Here is a 19418-nt window from a genome sequence, read left to right as displayed (position 1 = left end):
GTGTCTCTGTGTTGTCCTGTCTCCCTTTGATTAGTCCCCAGGTGTTTCTCGTTCCCTGATTACCTCTTGTGTATTTAATGTCACCTGTGTCTCTTTGTCTTTGTTGGGTCCTTGTCGGTATTTGCCGCTCTTGGCGTTTGTTCGTTCCATGTGTCTGTTTTCTCGTCCCTGGTTTACCGGTTGCTACCGGCGTCGAGCCCTGGCTTCAGCTCGGCCGTGCTGCCCGGTTTTGGGACCGTTTTTGGGCTGTTTATTTCATGGTTTATTATTAAACTGCCATATCTCATCTCATCCTGAGCCTGCTGCGTTTTCCTCACCACCTACACCACCACCTCATGACAAATGCTTGTTAGAGCCAATAAGCTTTCGATTTTTCCTGTCAACTACCCCACTACTTGGAGTTTTTAAACGGTTGCAATGTAAAGATTTAATTTCAGGGTCTAGAGAACATACCTAATTTAAGAGTTTTTTTCTACAGAAATCTCAACTTTTTGAAAGTTTTATGAAAATGTAAAATATTGATGTAGTTTTCACAATATTTCTGAGATTGGATTGTCATAAGTTTATATCAGTCTTCTGAATAGTTGTGTGGAATTCCAAAATTTGTACATGATTCACACTTACAGGTCAAAACTGACTGTGATCTATCTGTTACCAAATGTGGGATGATTCAATTATTGTTGCACTCTTTTTTTATTATTATTATGAAGCTCCATTTTATATAATTGTTTATATCCTACCTTAAAATTCCACATAATGTTCAGCTTTTACTGTTTTAAGGACTATGAGGCAGATCATCAGGCCTTGTACTGTTGACAGAAGCTGATTATCCCCCAGAATGCTGCAAAGAAAGTCATTTGAGTTAATCAGCCTTGGCTTAAGAACTTTGAGTCGTCCGTGAGCTTTTTCATGGGCGATGTGTTGTCTCATCATTTTGCTTTTATAACCTATAACCAGTTCTGTCTTTGAGATAACAGTTGTCTTTGTCAGTGCATAAGTTGTAGTTCTGACTTACATGAACAGTTTACAGGGCTTTTCCCAAAAGCTTTAAGTAAACGTCCATACATTTTATGAGATAGAATACATCCTCCAAAGCACTTATACATACGTATATATAATTTACAGCGGCTTCAGTTTGTATACATCCTCCCTTATGACACACTAAGCCCACGTATGTTTGGCTTAGAAAAACACTTTGTCCTGGTAATATTATTTCCTTCTGTGGAAGAGGACTTTGCTCTGCTGCTCTCTGTGTTTGCTCCTGTCTGTGGCGCAGAATGTTTACCTTCCTGTGATTAGGAATTATTAAGCTGAACTCTAATGTGCCTGTTTTATTCTGCCTTGGCCCCCCCAAAAATTATGTGATAAACTAATCTCAAAACTCATTCACTGTGGCAGAGAAGAAGCTTATTATTGTTAGATGAGACACTCAGTATGCTTTTAAAAATAAACAGCAGCCAGGAGTGAGGTGCTTACAATAACGCTTTGTGTAGCTGATTGTTTTTAAGAGTGTGGTTAAAATATGACGAATATGTGTGAAAACCTGATCAGATGATTGTGCCTACCCTCTAGCTGAGCTGCATAACAAAGGTTGTCACACAGGTTTTCCTTCGCGCCCACAGATGCATGCTTGAAATAAGCAGCAGGGCGTGGAAACTACCCTGCCTTTTTTTTTAAATCATACTTTATCCGGCTCTTTCACTCAGTCTGTTGTAGAAGTGTGTGTGTGTGTGTTTGCTGTCGCCTCACCGGCTTCAGCTGTGTGTACGCATCAGTGATCCAACGCACTAAGGATGGCGGAGGAGTCTGTTCCAGAGGGTCGCAGCCTGAAGGAGTTGAGCGAGGAGGAACTCTGGGAGCTGATCAATGACAACCGTCACCGGATCTCCCTCGGGGTCCGACCGTGCATCTTGTTGCCCTATCTGAGGCAGGTCAAGGTTCTCACAGAGGTGGATGAAGACGAGATCCTTTCTTGTCATAATCTGACTAATCGCTGCATGAGAACAAGTAAGCTTCCTGACTAGACTTTCTGTTTTATGTTTGACTGTTTTAAGAAAATTAGATCTGCTCAAACTGATAAGAATTTCCAGAAGTTTCTGCAGCTTCTGATTGTAACGTAACGGTTCTGATTTGTCCTCTTTTTGCTTTTTAATACGCCAGTCAAAGGTATGCCTACTGTTTACATTTTTTCCCCTCTAAATATCTCAGATTGTCAAACAAAGTTTATCAGATAAGGCTCAGTAAATGCAAAGAGCCAGTTTCAAATGATCTTTTAATTCATCAAAGGGAGAAGCTATTCAGACCAACCTGACCTGTGTAAAAAGTAATTGTCATCCAATTAATTTGGATGACAATTAGACAATTGATGACAATTGCATGCTTGATGGCAGCAGCTGCCATCAAGCATGTAGGATAACTGTGGGGGAATTTTGGCCCAGTCTTTGTTGCAAAATTGTTTATGTTGAGCAACACTGGAGATTTTTTAACCATAAATATGTAACGTCCTACCACAGGGTCTGAATTAAATTTAGGTGTGTAGTTTGACAAGCCCTCCAAACCCATCCATTGTTTTACATTCTGAGATAAACTTTCTAGTGTACTGGTTGAACACCCCTCTTCTTTTAGATTTGCCTAAAATCTCCTACATTTTAGGCAAGAGAACAAGATTCATAGTTCCTTTAATTACAATAAGTGGTTCAGGTTCTGAAACTATATAGCAGCCCCCAGACCACCTCTCTACCACCACCATGTTTCACTGTTGATATGATTTTTGACTTTCTGAAAAGCCGTAAGACAGATATAATGGGACACACACCAGGAGGGTATTATTGTTACATTTTCACAAAGAGCTAAATTGTCCATCCTTCCATTATCTTACCCGCTTATCCTCAGTGAAGTTCTGAGCGGTGCTGGTGCCTCTCTCCAGTGGTCAATGGGCGAGAGGCGGAGTACACCCTGGTCAGGACGGCAGTCCATCACAGGGCAACACAGAGACAGACAGGACAAACAATCATGCATACACACACACACACACACGCACACACACACACACACACACACACACACACACACACACACACACACACGCACACACACACACACACACACACACACACACACACGCACACGCACACACACACACACACACACACACACACACGCGCACACGCACACACACACACACACACACACACCTAAGGAGAAGTTAGAGATGAAGGAGGGTCAAAACCCTCTGTAGGAGTGCAACTATTTTGCCACACCACCATTCATCCAGTTAGAGAGCTAATAAAGCAATTATTCCTATATCTTCATGCTATTATTTTAGCATTCAGAGTAGCAGACATGTAATCATTTAAGTGAATAGAAAGTTAATTTGACATTCAGGGTCTAACACATTAAGCAATATTTAACACATTGACTGGTAATGTCAAAGGTTTCTGACTTTGCAAATTAACAAACTTTTACGTTCAAAAGTTGTTTGAATGACTCTCCAGACATATCAATATTTTTTTATTTAAGAATCAAACAAGGTTAACAACAATGAACATATGTAAAACTGAATTCTGGTGGATTAAAAAACTGGGTTTTTGTGTTCTCTCCAAATAAAACTTTTCACTTTTTGCATGAAGCTGAATCTGAGACAAAAGGACTTTAATTGTATCACCTTTTAGGCTACATGTTGGATCTGCTGAGGACCCAGGGAAGAAATGGAGCTATAGCTCTGTTAGAGGGGCTGATGATTCATTATCCAGTTCTCTACACACATGTTACAGGACGTAAGCCCAGCACAGAGCCCTCGAGATTCAGTGGTAAGTGTTTTAAAACATCTCCTACACTTTCAAAGCGTGTCTTTGTCTCCAACAGCTCACCTGCATTTTCCTCCTCACAGGTCTGATTAAGTACTCAGAGCTGACCGAGTATCTCATCAGAGCGGTAACAGGGATGCAGACGGAGTTGCAGGAGGCCCGCAACGAGGCTGGCAAGATGAGCACCCGCTGCTCCTCCCTGGAGTCGGAGGTCAGCCAGCTGATGGAGCAGGAAGAGAAGTGCAGCCACCTTCAGACTGAAAACGAACGCCTGCAGAGACACCTGAGTTCTCTGCAGCGGGAAGTCACCAAACTGAAGGACGAGAAGTGCGACTTGTACATCCGCTACACTGCAAGCATTGAGGAGAAATCGGCTATAAACGGGCGGCTGCACGACCTGAACCTGCAGGTGAGTTTTTGCCTTAAAATTTCTCTTCGTGTTTTAATATTTTTTTCTCCTAAAAAATAGAAGCAGTCTCCAATATTTATTTTAGGTTATCATTACGTTTTCCTTCTAAGAGTCCCAATGTCTCTTATTGCTAATCCAGGGAAAGCATGATTAATGTTAACAATATCATAATAAAAATAGATTCAAAGTTCAAAAAGGAGACTTAGAAGAAATAATGAATCAGATCATCTTGAATTTCACCTCAATTCCTTTCTAGTTAAACAATAACTTGTTTTTTCCTAGAAAACAGTGAAGGTGGATATAAAGGGGAATGTCTAAAAACTGATTGTAATTCTTAGGTTTTTCCATTAACGATCAAGAACATCTTTTGAAAAACTCTTTGAAGAATGTGATTAAATTTTAACCAAGAATTCCCTGCGTTACATGGTAAAACGCTGGCATGCTGTCTGTGACCGTTAATATCTTTTCCCAAAGAAAACATCACGAGATTTTGTTTTCTCTGGTTTACAAATAACCATTCTAATGAAGCACATAAAGTACTACGGTTTAAACGGTAAAGGTCAGATTCATCACAATGGCGTGGACTCATTCAGTCTTTTACCAACCTCACAATATTCTCTGCTGTCTCCTAACTCCACTTCAGGATGTGCAATATGAAATGACAATATTTTACCTTATGAACAATGTTCTGGCAGAAGGAAACAAATATAGCATGTTTTATGCAGCATTTTCCCAACAGCTTTGTTGAATTACTCAAGGTACTTTTTAAAAAAATGTTTATTGCTAAACATTACTAAACTAATTTAGTTACTAAGCTTACATTTTAATTTTTTATTATTATTATTATTATTATTATTATTATTATTATTATTATTATTATTATTATTATTATTATTATTATTATTATTATTGTTGTTGTATCTTCACTATCAAAACTTTCTGGATTTTCTTACATCAAAAGTAGGCTGATTTGTGGGAAGTATATTTTTTTCCTAATTTATTTTATATTACACTTAGTAATTTCTCTTTAGCAGTTAAAAGGTTTACTTTAAAAGGAAATGAGCTAATTATGCTCTATGAGTAGTTTACATCCTTTTTTTCATATCCTAATCAGGAAATATGACTACGGAGCATCTTTGATGCATTTTTTCTGTACCAGGAAACCACACAGTGCAGTTTGTCACTGAAGACATTAACGGCATATGGGCAGTCGCTGCTACTATTACTACTATTACAGAAAGAAATGTTTTTAGGTAAACGCTGAAGCTCTTTATCTCAGCTTCAACAGAAATCCAACTACTAAACCCAAAGTTTATGTAACTGGTAGTTATTCAACCTGAAGGATTCTACATTATGCCACCAATGTGTCTGCAATGAGGTAATTGAAACAGACAGGGCTAGTTAAGCAGTTGTGTTTGACAGATCGAACAGCTGCAGTGACCTGCAGATAAGACAGGTGGGTAGAAGAAGCTGTGGTGACTCAGGTCACACTCACAAAAACCCGTCATTCTAACAAGAGGTGTTAAAAAAGGAGCAGCTTCACATTTTCTGGGGGATTTTGACCAAAGGATGTCGTAATCTCTTAATGAGGACCACAGCATGTTTTTTTTTTTTTTAGCCCTGTCTGTTTTTTGGTTTTGTTTTGCACAATAGAACAATATGTCTTATTCAAAAGCATTTCTAAATTTAAGAACTCTGTGGTGCAACCTACAAGCTTTGGATAAGTTACAAACAAATTTTATGTATTTCTTTGACTTTTTTTAAATCATACATTTGAAAAAAAAAACAATTGTTGTTTACTTGTGGACCACAAGTAAACAACTGAAGTCGTTGCAGCACATCAAACATAACAAAAAGATAATGACAATGCGGTTGTCCATGCTGTTCATCTTTGGCTTTTAGTTGACTTTTAGGCATTACGATTATTTTTTGTGTTGTTATATTTACAATATTTTTCTACCAGCTCAATGCTCCTTCTTTGTTTCAGTTTTTGTTTTTATTTTTGTCTCCTTCTTATCTTCTTTTACTTTTGACCTCTTTTTAACCGTCTTATCAGGAAATGAATACTCAGAATGTTTGTCAAATTCAAGTATCTTCTAATTATCACCATCAACCCAAATGCACTTCCACAGTCCTTCTAACCAACATTATGACTGTTGACTACACATGTGTGTGTTGACTACACAAAAATGTGTGTTGACCACACACATTTTTGTGTAGTCAACACACACAAATGTGTGTGTTATCTCTTCATGATCTTGTCTTGTCTTCCTCGCACCTGTCAGGCTCATAAGGACATCCTGCAGCAGGACTTGGCAGAGACTTTTTTTCTTTTCCATTCTTACCCTTTTATTTAGATCTCTAGTTTTTAGGGTTTTGCTATTTTTCTTTCTCTTCGTGTTAGCCTTGTTTTATATAAAAACTGCTCTATACATATAAAAAGACTGGTTATGAGTAGAAAGTTAAACATCTTTCTGCAACATCACAGTAGGACTTAGGGGAAGGTTGTACAGAGGACCATGTTTTTTTTTGTTTTTTGTTTCTTTTAAAGAGAGCAAAAATAATTGCCATTCATGTACTGTTGGATCAAACACCTGAATATCAGCTGTTTCTTAAGAGATTGGAATTTCTAAAGAAACTTTTTGAGACTTATGTCAAGCTACAAAAACAGACTTCACCATGTCATATAAAACACACCTGTTTTGTTTTTATTGGGACACAACAGTTCATTATCATTCATTGGGACATATTTGTTGTCTTTAATTTCAGGTATATCAGCTGCAGATGGACCTGCAGAGCATTCAGATGGAAAATGAGTTCCACAAACAGCGTTCCCTCCGAAGCGTTTCTTCTTCTCAGACCCCACAGCTGCAAGAGGAGGTCAGAAACCTCTCATTGAGTAGTGTCAGGTTTCTTAGATGAACTTTCAACAGAGAAAGGATCAGCCTCTCCTTATCTCTTCATGATCTTGTCTTGTCTTGTGTCGCTCACCTGTCAGGCTCATAAGGACATCCTGCAGCAGGACTTGGCAGAGGCAATCGACAGTCAGGTGGAGCTGGCGGAGCACCTGAAAAGCTACAGAGAAGAGAATGAAAAGCTGCTCAGAGACAAACAGGGGGTGTGTGTATGTTTGTCCTCTGCCATCATTACGAATGAGGAAAAACATGCAAATTCAGCTTAACAGTATTAACAGAATGTGACCTTTTAAGATTTCCATGCACAAAGTTAACCATGACATATAAAACAGTTCCTTGACCACAGGGAAATATCAGCTAAGTTTGGTTTTTTCATTAGTTTACATGTTGGACTAGGCACCTTTTTTAAAAAGCCTAGCAGCAGTTTTGCTTCTGACATTGATCATGTTTTTAATTTAGCCGTATGTATTTTTTTCAGCTCTTGAATCAGACAGAGGCTCTGAGCCTTCAGGTGCAGCAGCTTTCTTTGGATTGTAAGATGCAAGAGCAGAAGAGCACCGTGGTCCAGAGCCAGATGAAGGAACTTCAGGTAGAGAGGGACCAGGTGGGTACAGTAACTCTTCCCCTCAATCACTTAATATCACTACCGTTTTTTCAAGTTGTGTGCTCCTGTTTCATATTTTACCTTCAATGTTCAGCTGGAACTGAGCCGCCATAATGTTTTTTCTTATTATTTCCTCATAAATGCCTCATACCAGTAAAATCAGTAATGTTTTATTGGATTGTTTCAGTTTTGTTTTAGCTTCCTGTTTTGAGTTAGGGTTTCTTTTTTTATTTAATAAGGCATACTAGGTTGGTTGACATTTAAAAAGAACACCTCTCAAAGCAGAAAAATGGGTGAGTTAATTTGCATGAAAAGCATGCTTTGTTGCTCATGGTATTCCCATGAGGTCTCCTGGCTGCTATTTATAACGCTAAGAAAAATGTTGACGTATAATCTGCCACACCTTAGAAAATATCAAGTGTCTCCAAGCCGCATCATGGAGCTTTCAGTCTTATATAACTGCTTTTGGTGTCCGTGGCAGTGCCTGAATGTAATAAACTGTGTAATAAACATACTTTCTTAACTATGTCTTCTAGTTGAATTAAAAATTGCTTTTGAATCCTGGGTTCAAAAAGCCTGTTATCGCCTAAGAAACCCTCCCCATTTAATACGTCCCTTATTTTTAAGTGAAATCTTTATCTCTCAGTTAAGAATAATGAGCCTAACTACTGTATTTGTACTATGAAATGTATCGTATTCTGTACGTAATTTAAACATGCTGAAAAATTGTTCTAATATCAGATCCCATCTTTAATAACTTAAGAATAAAAATTAAAAACTTATTCGTATTATATAATCTTTAGATGAATCATTATTTTTCTATTCCACATTTCTGTCATTTATTGTTAGTTATTAAAAAAGGAAATGTGACACCACTTTAACACCATTCTGCATTTCTTTTTTCTTGATGGAAACATAACATTGCCATCGTCGGCAATGTTATGTATTAATTTCAAGAATCCCTGACTTCCAATATGCATTCCAGGTTTAGTTGGTCCATAACCACTTTTCCATGGTGATCATCTAGATGAGTCAGGAATCTGGCCTAACTTAGTCAGGAGCTGTAAAGACGCTGTTTACCTTTAACTGAGCACCTTTTGATTCATTTGAAATCTTCCCCTGTGTGTGTAGGCCTACCAGTCCAGAGACGATGCCCAGGCCATGATCGCCCGCATCCTGGCTGAGAAGGACACATTGAGGAGTCAGCTGGTGGAGCTGCAGGAGGCCGTCTTCACACTTCAGGCAAAGCGCAACCCTAGACCCCGCCTGCGGAAATCTGATGTATGTTTTTAACACACAAATTACCACATTCGCACAAAAGTACAACAGATGCAGAAGTAACTTTACTGATGCCTTTGGGTTGGGGTTGAAGGTGAAGGAGATCAGCTGGGAGAGTCCAACTTCCAGCTCTGAAGAATGTCCTCTTCCAGTCCGACGGAGACTGCGACGCATGGACGCACTTAACCCCATGTCCCTGAATTCCTGCACCTCAGAGGTATGTAACATGCCGCTGTGAGAGATGGGTTTCTATTCAAGAAGAATTTAGTGGTAAGTAATGCTTACTAACATCTACACTGCTTTTGTACTCCTTAAGCTTGATCAGACTTGTTGCGTCCTTATGTGATGGCTTGTAATTGTGAAATAGAAGGAAAATAATACACAATTTCTTTTTTTGACTAATAAATTATGAAATAAAAATAATCTAAACTTTGACTGGTCCAATGACTGTGTAGATAAGTAAATATATTCAAAAACTGACCAGCTTTTCAGGCTTTACTGAGGAAAAGCATCCAGCAGCATGACATTTCTGTTACCACCAACATTGTTGGGAAATCATGCTCAAGATGCAACATCATGTTCTGTTAAGCTTAAAATAACTAGTCCACATAATAATGCAAAATTCCAACAGAACCTGAGAAACTTTGAATGAAATCAGTGCTTTTTATTTACTGTATTTATGTTCTCTTTATCCTTAGTCAGAAGATGCTGTCCCCTCCAGCATCCGGTCCAAAGGTGTCGAGCCACCCAGTCTGGAGTCTCTCCGTAGAAGACAAGAAGTTTTTTTTGAAGACAGCAGGTGTGTGCGTGTGTGGGTGTAGGTGTGTGGGCGTGTGAGGGCGTTCGATTGTGTGTGTGTGGGTGCGCAGGGGTGTGTGGGCGCGTGTGTGTTTGCGTGCTGTAGTGTATGTACGTGTACAGTGAATTTGTTTTAGTCCATAAGGTCATTGGTGATGATGGGAGTGGGTGTCACCTTACATACCAGGAAAAAGGAAAATTTGAATTCTGTCCTCTGCATTATTTTCTGCTGTTGTAAGATGACTTTCAGGTGAATTATTAATTCACAGGAATGTGAGGTTCATGTCATGCAGTCATGGAGGAAGGCGAGAGGCCTTGAGCTGTCTGTTTGTACTCTTTAACCCCTTTTTTTTATTACTTTCGTTCCTGAAGCCATAAGGGAATGTTCCGTGTTAAGAGTTGTCAGACATTTTAGCTTTGTCACCCAAAGGCTATAATTATTTGCTCCCCAGGAAACCAGTTAGTGCAGTTGCATGATTTAATCTCAGCTATTTCTGGAAAGTCTCCTCGCTGTTCGAGACTTCTGTGTCTAACCATATTTCCAAAGTTCATTCTAGTTTGTCCTTTCTTCTCACGTAGTTTGGAAACAGCAGAAACTGACTCTGTGCTGGACGACTTTGTGTTACTTTCTGATGGTACGTAGAGACAAAAGCTGTCCTACAGTGAGCTGTCCTCTGGTCTTTCGCTGTTTAGTTGAAATACCTTTATTACTTATTGTTTTAATCTGAACTTTTGTCAGCATTGAAAAGTAATACATTAACTCTGGCATATTATTATCGGGGAAAGCAGCCCTGGTGCCAGATCATCGTACAGCCTCTCTTTTGTTCAGCAGCGAGTGAAGACGAGCAGAAACCCAGACCTTCCTCTTCTCATGGCTCCAACTCTGTCTGGTGAGGACAAAAAAGGACTTGGGATTTATAAAGTACAGCCTAAATATGTAAATAGTGTCACTTGAAGAAGAATGCCAGTGATAAATGGGATAAACTATAAACAATATCTTGTCAATTAAAAAAAAAAATCAGGCCTGTAAAACCTCTATGAACAGATCTAATAAACAGATACAGTCTTAATCAACTATCTGAATTAGTGCAATGCATTCTGAGAACTGGATGCATTTTTAAAATAAAAGGGTGTCTGATGCCAAATCTCCTACTTCATCATTTCTCTGCCAAGTCTCAGCTAATCAGGGTGCCTTAGTAGTCTTAAAATGTATTTTAAATGTATTGTTTCAAGGTTTACAAAACTTTGAAACAAGGAATTCTCAATAATTAGAGTGAATACTAGAAATCAACCCCAATTTTCTCTCTTCTCCTCAGCGTCTCAAAATCTTCAGCCCCTCCCTTCCTGGTGCGTTCTCGTCCAAAAGCCATCCGCGTTAACGGCCGTGTTCTTAGCCTCTCCCTCCAGTGTGAGGCACTGCTAAGCCAGCTCTCAATCGTGGGAGGAAACAAGTCTGGCGTGTTTGTGCACCAGGTGACTGAGGGCGGCGCCGCCCATGCTGTCGGCATCAGCCCCGGGGCACAGATTGTGGAGGTGAGTGTACTGAGAAAAAAGGTGAAGTTTTCCTGCAATGAATAATGCAATTCTTATCAAGCTGTTGTTCTGCAGGTCAGGTATGAGCAGAACAGCAGGGCTCTGAGGATGGTGTTAGAGGACTCCACTCTGGAAGAAGCTATGTGGGCTCTGGGCCAGGTTACAGGCTTCTGTCAGCTTTCCCTCCGCCCCAGGCAAAACGGTAAACCTTACAGCGTTAAAAAGACTAAAACACAGAGCAGAGTTGGTGCTACTGTGCATTTTGTGGGTTTTTCTTCTGTCAGTAGGCAATAATGGTTCCAGATAACTGATGTGCAGTTATCTGGAAGCCGATTTTTTTGAGATTTTAAAATTAGATAACGGCTCGTTTGTCATCTTGTCACATGGAGAAATAATATCAAAATGTTAATTTAAATATTTTTCTCATCCACTAAAGGATTCGGACTCATAGCAGAGTAATTAAATCATGGAGTTACAAACAAATAGTCCAGCAAATAGTATCCCATCAACAATTTGTTTGTTGAAAATTCAAGCTTTCAGACATTTGCAACACTTACCCTAATCAGAAAAAAAAAAAAAAAAGGGCAGTGGATTTCCAGACAGCTATTCAATTCATCCACAGTCCTTTCAGCCTTTTAGTGTTCAATCTTCAGTTAATTTACAATTACATGTATGATCAACCATATTGTACATCATAGGTTCATTCTTGACTAGCAGGCTTGTTTCAGCTCATAAGGAGTTGGTGCACTCAGTTGATGCAATGTCTACTGCTGATGATGGCCGCCTCTAACAGCCAGAGATGTGATAGTTTGCCAAAGGTGCTAATTCCTCCTTCTGAAACATCCATTCACCTTCATGGCCATGGGCAACTAAACTAGTTGGACTCCTCTCTTGGAGTATGTCAACTACATCTAAGAGAGCACAAAATAAATAACAAGCATTTTCTCAGCATCATGTGCAGAAGACAACTGGTGATGAAGGTGTTGCAGCAAATTTACTGTCGTTCTCATCCTGCGCAGACTACGAGGCGCTGCTGCAACAGCTGCAGAACAGCACGATGTCGTCAGGAGACTCCTTTTACATTCGGGTCAATTTATCCCTTCCTGCTGGTGCCAGCGGGACCTTGGCCGTGTCGTGCAACAATATCCTACATGTAACAAACACGAGACCTGCCGGCACCGAGGATCTGTGGCAAGCGAGCCAAGTTCACCCGTGCCAGCTGCTTGACCTGCAAAGTGGAACAGTACCCAATTATTACAGGTTGGTGCTCTGCTGTGAGCCGGTGGTAGATCCTAATAGGTCAAGATGACAACAGATTTCTTTCTGTGTTACAGGGCCCAGAGAATTTTGATTCAAACAATTGAAGATATGAGCTTTCAGACAAAGAATTGCCAGAAGGTATTTTTAAAAATTTTAAGCAATTAACTAATAAAGTGTTCAGGGCTCTGAGTTAACTAAGGAAAAACTATCATCCCAGGCTGGACGAGAAAACACCCGGAGTGAACAAAAGGCAGTGAGGATAGTGAGCACGGGGCGCCAAGGAAGGAACCCTCTGTGGGTCAGTGTGGATGAAGAAAACACAAACGGCACCGAGTCAGGTACCGTGAGCTGCAGCAGCACCATCACAAATGTGAAATGCTTGTCTTTACTGCTAATTTTGGTGCTGCAGTGTTCACAGTTTTTAATGAACATTGCACATTTGCCTCTGTTTTTCCACCTCTAAAGGTTCTCCGTCGCCACCCAAAAGCTGTGTAACCCTCATGCCCTACACCCTTGTTACTCCTCATTTCCCACCAGTCTGCAGGCCTATCCTGCTGCTGCCAACAATACTGGGACGCATGCTGGACAAGAAGCTGGCCAGCTGGCAGGGCTTTCAGCTCTGTGGGCCTGGTAAGCAATGCTATGGCGTTATCACCCCGCATACTCATCTCTGTCAATACAGTCGCAGGAAAACATATTATAACATGGTAAAACTTTGACACATAAAAATGTTTGTCACTTGAATTTCCTTCTTTTTTTTTTTTTTTTACATCTTGTCATTTTATAATCATAAACCTCAATGTATTTTATTGGGATTTTGTGTGATAAGTCAACACAAAATGTGCATCTGTGAAGTGGAAGGAAAATTCTATGCAATTTTTTGTTTCACAAAAATTTGAAACGTGGAGAGTACATTTCTACTCAGCCCTCCTGAATCAGTGTCTTGTTTGAAGTGACAAGTCTTTGGGAGAATGATTTTGTCAGTTTTGCACATCTGCACATTTTTGCTCACTCTTTCTAAAACAGCTCAAGTTCAGCGCTGTCCTCCTGTGAACCCAAATCCAGAACCTCTGGATTTGTACTAAATTAAATTACACACTGGTCGACTGTGGCAACCACTTAGATGACTTCTGAAGGCATTTAGGTGTATTGAAATGCATTTAGGAATATCAGAGTAAAGAGGGCTGAAACGCACACCACAATTTTCAGATTTAAATTGATAAATTTCTAGAACCACATATCATTTCCTTCCCACTACACAATCATGCAACACGTTGTTTCTTTGTGTGTGTCTTATATGAAATCATATTAAAGCACACTGAGGTTTGTGGCTGTAACATGTGAAGGAGTTTAAAGGGCATGAATCCATTTGCAACACACCTTATGTTCAGTAGACATAACACGTGTTATTGGTGAGATTACTGATTCGTCTCTTCCTCTACTTCCGATTTTGCACTGAAATGATGGTGTGTCTGACTAGCTGTGTAAACAATCTCATCTTTTACTGGGCAGAGGTAAACATTTCATTGTGTTTATCTGTAGCTGTAATCCAGGAAGGAAATAAACGCAGTAGGTAAATATTTCTATAAAAAAAAAAAATCCGCAGCAGCTATAAATAGCAAGTGTGTGCCAATGTTCCCTGCAGTGGGGTAAATTAAATGTTTGTTTATCTTTGTGGGAAAGTTTGATCATTACAATAACAAAGAACAAGAACATTTAGCGGAAAACATGGGGAAATTAAATATTTAGTGCTCGGGATTAACGGATATAGTATTTTTGTGTGATTTGTCGCTGTCCCTTCAGAGATGTTGACCGCTAGTGAACATGCTGCTCGGCTCCAGAGGTCTGAGATTCTGGAGGAGGTGGAGCCTGGTGGAAACCGGTGCTACACTCTTCAAAGTGTTGAGAAAGTCATGAAAAAGGTCAGAAAGCACTCTTTTTTTAGCATGTGTATTTAGACCCTCTGTATGTAGAATGACGTTTAATTTGTTAACAAAATCTTTTTTTTAAATCGCACATTTATGTTTCACTTTGTTTTATTCCTCTCAGACTGAGTTAAGGTATGTCTGTGTACGCAAATCTCCAAATTGCGAATTGTTGTGGTTTAATTTGAGACTAAAACTACCAGACAAACCAGCACAAGCAGACGGCCACTTTAAATTATAAGGAACTCATTTCAGAGTGACAATCTTTCTGATTTAACGGCATATTTTGCCATCCCCCTCCTTCTCTCAGGGCCTTCACTGTGTGCTGCCATTAGGCCTGGACTGTGTGCGTCGGCTGCACCGCTCCGAGATCTTTCCAGTTATCATCTTTATTGGCGTATCTGCACGCAACGCACGTAAACTGAAGTATGTTTGTTATGTTTTTGTTGTTTTCACAGAAGCCACTGAGTTCTTAAGCACTACATGTACAGGGGCTAGAAATGTCAAACCCCTTGAACTTTTCCAGAAACTACCTTATATGGATCCTACTTAATAAACCAACATATATTAGTGCATAGTTCTTTGATGTTTTGATGTTTTATGAATAAAAATGTGAAAAGTGAGTCTTTAGTCCAATACTTGTGAATAAAATCCAGTGCAACCAATTTTCTTTAGAAGACGCCTCATTAGTGCAAAAATGTGAGTCATTTAATAGCTGTTCTGTAAAGGCTTCAGAGGTCTGTTTGAGAACATAAGTGAACAAACAGCATGAAACGTAAGACGGCTCAGGTTTAAAGCTGTAGAGAGGTTTAAAGCAAGTTTGTGAAAGACAACAGGCCTATAGGAGACGCAGTGAATATTTGGAAAAAGGTTCACGATTCCAATGAGATCACAATTAAACTTTTTGACCTATGTTCACAATGCTATTGGCGGAGAAAAGCACTCCAGCTGCAAACACCACGTCCACAGTGAGACATAGAGTTGCTATCTTGAGGGATGAGGAAACCAGTCAATGTTGATTGGAAGATGTATGAAGCTACCTGCAGCATATAGCATATCCTTGATTAAAACATATCAGAGACTGGAAAAGATTTCATTCTCCTCTTCCAGCAGGTCAATGACCCCTACACTACCACACAGTATGATTGGCATTCGAGTATTTGTACAAAAAAAATGCCTACGATTTCTTGAATGGTAACAGAACTACCATGTTTTAGCTCAAACACCGCAGTAAGAAACTCCAGTGAAATAATTTTACATATCACATGGTCTGAAGTCAATGCGCCTCTTTTATTTTCCGTTTTGCAGGTCAAAGCTGCAGCGTAGCGGGCAGACGGAGGAACAGCTGCTTGCATGTTCAAAGAGCGAGGAGCCGCTGTTGGACAAGCTGCCATGCCTGTATCACAGCATGGCTCCAGACTCCTGGTGTGACCGGAACTCCCTGCTGACCAGCCTCCGCACCATCATCTGGGAGGAGCAGAGGAAGGTCGTCTGGGTGGAGCCGGACCTGTGGTGAAGAAAAGGGGAGTTTAATGCGGATAAAATGATATACATGTATATAAGATGAATAAGCTTTACAAGAGATATTTTTGTAAACTTCAGTATGTATCCGTGATACTTGAGAGTGTATGAAATCCTGTAGGAATGCCCTGTATAAACTGTATATTATCTTCCATTTTAGGTATTTGTTTATAACAAGCATTTGTAAAAACACAATTGTATCAACAAGAAATTGTATCTCCACATTTGTTGTAGGTCAGTTCTTGTTATGAGGGATTGCATCCGGTGTAGATCTCTTTTAAACCACTACATCTACCACCACTGTTTTTTAAACGTCGTCTCGAGGGCATTTTATCTCACTGTTTTTTTTTTTTATTCTCTTTTGTTAAATTAAAGGTTATTGTTACACATTTAAAAAGTATCACAGATATCTCTGGAAGTTTAGTTTCTGTAAGTCATCCACAGGTTGCTACATTGTCACCGGCTCTGAAGTAAGCCTGGAATTGGTCATGTTGTTTGTGCCACTCAAAGCTAAACACTGAACTCAGAGAATATGTTGAACCCACTTCCTCATAGCTTCTTTTCCCCCTTTCTCTTTCCTTTTTGCGTCAGGAAATATGATACAGTGTTTTTCACTCAGTTTGACGCAATCACTTTAAAAAAAAAATCAAACAACTACTTCCTTTGTTCTCTCAGAAACAAACTTGAGCATGATTTGTATGTGTGCGCCCTTCTCCCTTCTCTCCAGCCAGCCTCTTTGACAAAAGGTTGTATTCATCTGTTTTTTTTCTCCTTCTGTCTTTTCTTTGCCTGCCAGAGTTTCATTCACATTGAAAGTGTTCTTACATTTCTGATACAAAAATGGTATCACTCTAAATTTCTCTGAAGTCTGAAATGTAGGGAAAATGCCTCAAAATTTGCTGTATATGATTTTTAAATGTTGATTGCCAGATCTTTTTGCGAAGGATTAAGTTTTTTACAGGTTTTTGTGCATTTTCATACTAAATTCAGCCATTTAGCTTTAGCATAGAGTTTAGATATAAATGAAAGCTTTTTAAGAGGCACATCGACCTGCTCTAATCCAAATTTACATCGCTAAGAGCAATAAATTAACATCAAGATTGTCTGTCTCTGTTACCAAATTGTTTCTTTTTTTTTATTAAAATAAATTATCTTGGAACCATTTCATGACATGGCAGCGTGATATGCTTGTAAACAAGTGAACTGCTCATGAAATGAACACAATTCTACGAAAACAGATGAGTACATATGTTGGTTATTTCAATTCTGTTGTGTCCAGTTCAGTTTATTTGCACTGATATTAATCACAACCAAATGATGTCTTTGACATAATAACATTTAACATAATAAACATGTCCATGTCTAATTAAAGGATTATAGTCACAACAATCATTTTCACATTCAATTTAATAACAAAGACTTAAATTTGCTCCAATTAAATGCAGTGTGTATGCCTTTAGGGGTTTATTATAAAATAAACACTGAACACATTGTTTAGCATAAGTGGAGTTTTATTTGAAGGTGATACAAAGTTGGAATCAGGAGCCCACTGTGGGTTGGAAATCATTGAAGATTCAAACTAACAAGTGATAATGGTGAAGCACATTCATATTGTAATGTTAGAAGTGATGAAAAAACAGCACTTAAAAATAGTTGAAAGTAGCTTAATGCTGTTGCTTTTGTCATAATTCTCACACAAGTGCATGAATCACCTATGAAATCTGGAAACTCCTGGGTCAAATAGGTTCATGTACATCCTGTGAGGGTCTAACAAGCTCAGTAAGACTTGATTTTACAATTTAAGGATGAAGAATACAAAAAATAAAAAATAGACCAATATAGCAAATATCTGACATTCACAGGTTGTTGGTGTTACAAAATTAGAGATAGTGCCATGGTACTGTTGTCCCGATATAAAATCAACTACTTTACTGAACAATAACCAAATGTATTTGTATGCTACACATCCTAACATCAAGAATGCAGAATAACGCGCTGCTCTGCTATGGAATTTTTAAATTCTTGTTCTGGCATCTGTTGCTAAAAATACCAGTCAGTAATTTTAATGTGTTCCGTGTAAAGGTATTTCATTAACCTTTTTCTTTAAACAGGTGAAATCTATGTAGATTATGATGGTTTAATCCAGCGCATGCGCATAATAATTATAACGTCACTCGCTGCATAGCCACAAGAGGGCGCACAATAAAAATATCGCTGATAACTTGCCAAAATTGGAACAAAAAGAAGTGCTGCAGTCTTTAGCTCATTTTTGCTTTGAATGCAGTTGAATGCTCGGAGTTGCGTGAAAGAACTCGGAACCAAATTAAGAGGTGGGTGAGATTTTGTTCTGTCGCGGTAAACTGGCTGGAGGTTTACCGTGAAGAGAGAAATTTGCTATTAGCTAAGTAGTTTTATTTTATCAGACAAAATACAAACGTGTGCACCAAAATACACTGCTCAAAAAAATAAAGGGAACACTCGGTTAACAACCGCAGTGAAGTTAGTTTCAAGTTGGATATTCGATATTCGAGCTCCGCGGAGTAAGCGGCGTTTAGCTCAAGGTTGATCCGATTTATGAACGCTACTCTCGGCCAGCGGTTCTCCACCGCTCCCGGCCGCAGCGCCCGAAGGTTCACTTAGGGACTATCAACAAATTACCGAACCAAACATTCCTGTCAAAGAAATGTTAATAAATGCCTTGAATTGTAACCAACTAACTAATTGTCAGTGCTAATTCATGCTTTTACATGAGCCAAAATAGCATCTATAAAATTTTAAAGTCATATACAATATTTTCAATAATTTTAATATTAAATAATATAATGTTTTCTTCAATAGCTTCCAGGTCATTTGACCTATTGACTCAAAATCACTTTGAAATAATTATACTAGTCTCTTTAGATGAGGCACAGTCATTTGTTTTCCATTTTAAATCATTTTCCATTTTTTAGGAATTTTTTTCTTCAAAATTGAGTGTTTTTCTTCAATAGCTTCCAGGTCATGTGACCTATTGACTCAAAATCACTTTGAAATAATTCTAATAGTCTCTTTAGATGAGGCACAGTCATTTGATTTCCATTTTTAGCCATTTTCCATTTTTTAGGAATTTGTTTCTTCAAAATTGAGGGTTTTTCTTCAATAGCTTCCAGGTCATGTGACCTATTGATTCAAAATCACTTTGAACTTGTTCTACCAGTCTGTATAGATGAGGCACAGTCATTTGTTTTCCATTTTTAGCCATTTTCCATTTTTTAGGAATTTTATTCTTCAAAATTGAGGGTTTTTATTCAATAGCTTCCAGGTCATGTGACCTATTGACTCAAAATCACTTTGGAATAATTCTAATAGTCTCTTTAATTGAGGCACAGA

The 19418-nt window shown here is 38.9% G+C and overlaps 1 protein-coding gene across 2 annotated transcripts; it reads left to right on the top strand.

Annotated features, from left to right (window-relative positions):
* Positions 1-19: 19 nt before the first annotated feature.
* Positions 20-17435, top strand: LOC102230463 (caspase recruitment domain-containing protein 14). Of its 2 annotated transcripts, none has more exons than XM_023334052.1 (20): positions 20-2007; positions 3672-3809; positions 3890-4215; positions 6985-7095; positions 7214-7333; positions 7609-7734; positions 8866-9015; positions 9107-9229; positions 9711-9811; positions 10390-10445; positions 10643-10700; positions 11127-11343; positions 11419-11545; positions 12363-12603; positions 12678-12741; positions 12821-12941; positions 13069-13233; positions 14407-14525; positions 14839-14954; positions 15837-17435. In XM_023334052.1, the coding sequence occupies exons 1-20, from the start codon at positions 1794-1796 to the stop codon at positions 16042-16044; spliced, it is 2901 nt and encodes a 966-aa protein (XP_023189820.1). In that variant the 5' UTR covers positions 20-1793; the 3' UTR covers positions 16045-17435. The 2 variants fall into 2 exon arrangements, with proteins under 2 accessions (XP_023189820.1, XP_014325734.1); XM_014470248.2 differs by having other exon boundaries at positions 10640-10700.
* Positions 17436-19418: the final 1983 nt, after the last annotated feature.

The sequence above is a fragment of the Xiphophorus maculatus genome, chromosome 5 (assembly GCF_002775205.1).
Source record: "Xiphophorus maculatus strain JP 163 A chromosome 5, X_maculatus-5.0-male, whole genome shotgun sequence".
NCBI lineage: Eukaryota > Metazoa > Chordata > Actinopteri > Cyprinodontiformes > Poeciliidae > Xiphophorus > Xiphophorus maculatus.
Note: the sequence above shows the minus strand (reverse complement) of the source record. Positions and strands in the feature narration are given on the sequence as shown.

Excerpts from the sequence above, each read along its gene's own strand:
- LOC102230463 (XM_014470248.2), top strand. The coding sequence starts at position 1,794 with ATGGCGGAGGAGTCTGTTCCAGAGGGTCGCAGCCTGAAGGAGTTGAGC. Across the intron at positions 3,810-3,889 it reads AGAGCCCTCGAGATTCAGTG|GTCTGATTAAGTACTCAGAG; the intron begins GTAAGTGTTTTA and ends TCCTCCTCACAG. Across the intron at positions 7,735-8,865 it reads TTCAGGTAGAGAGGGACCAG|GCCTACCAGTCCAGAGACGA; the intron begins GTGGGTACAGTA and ends CTGTGTGTGTAG.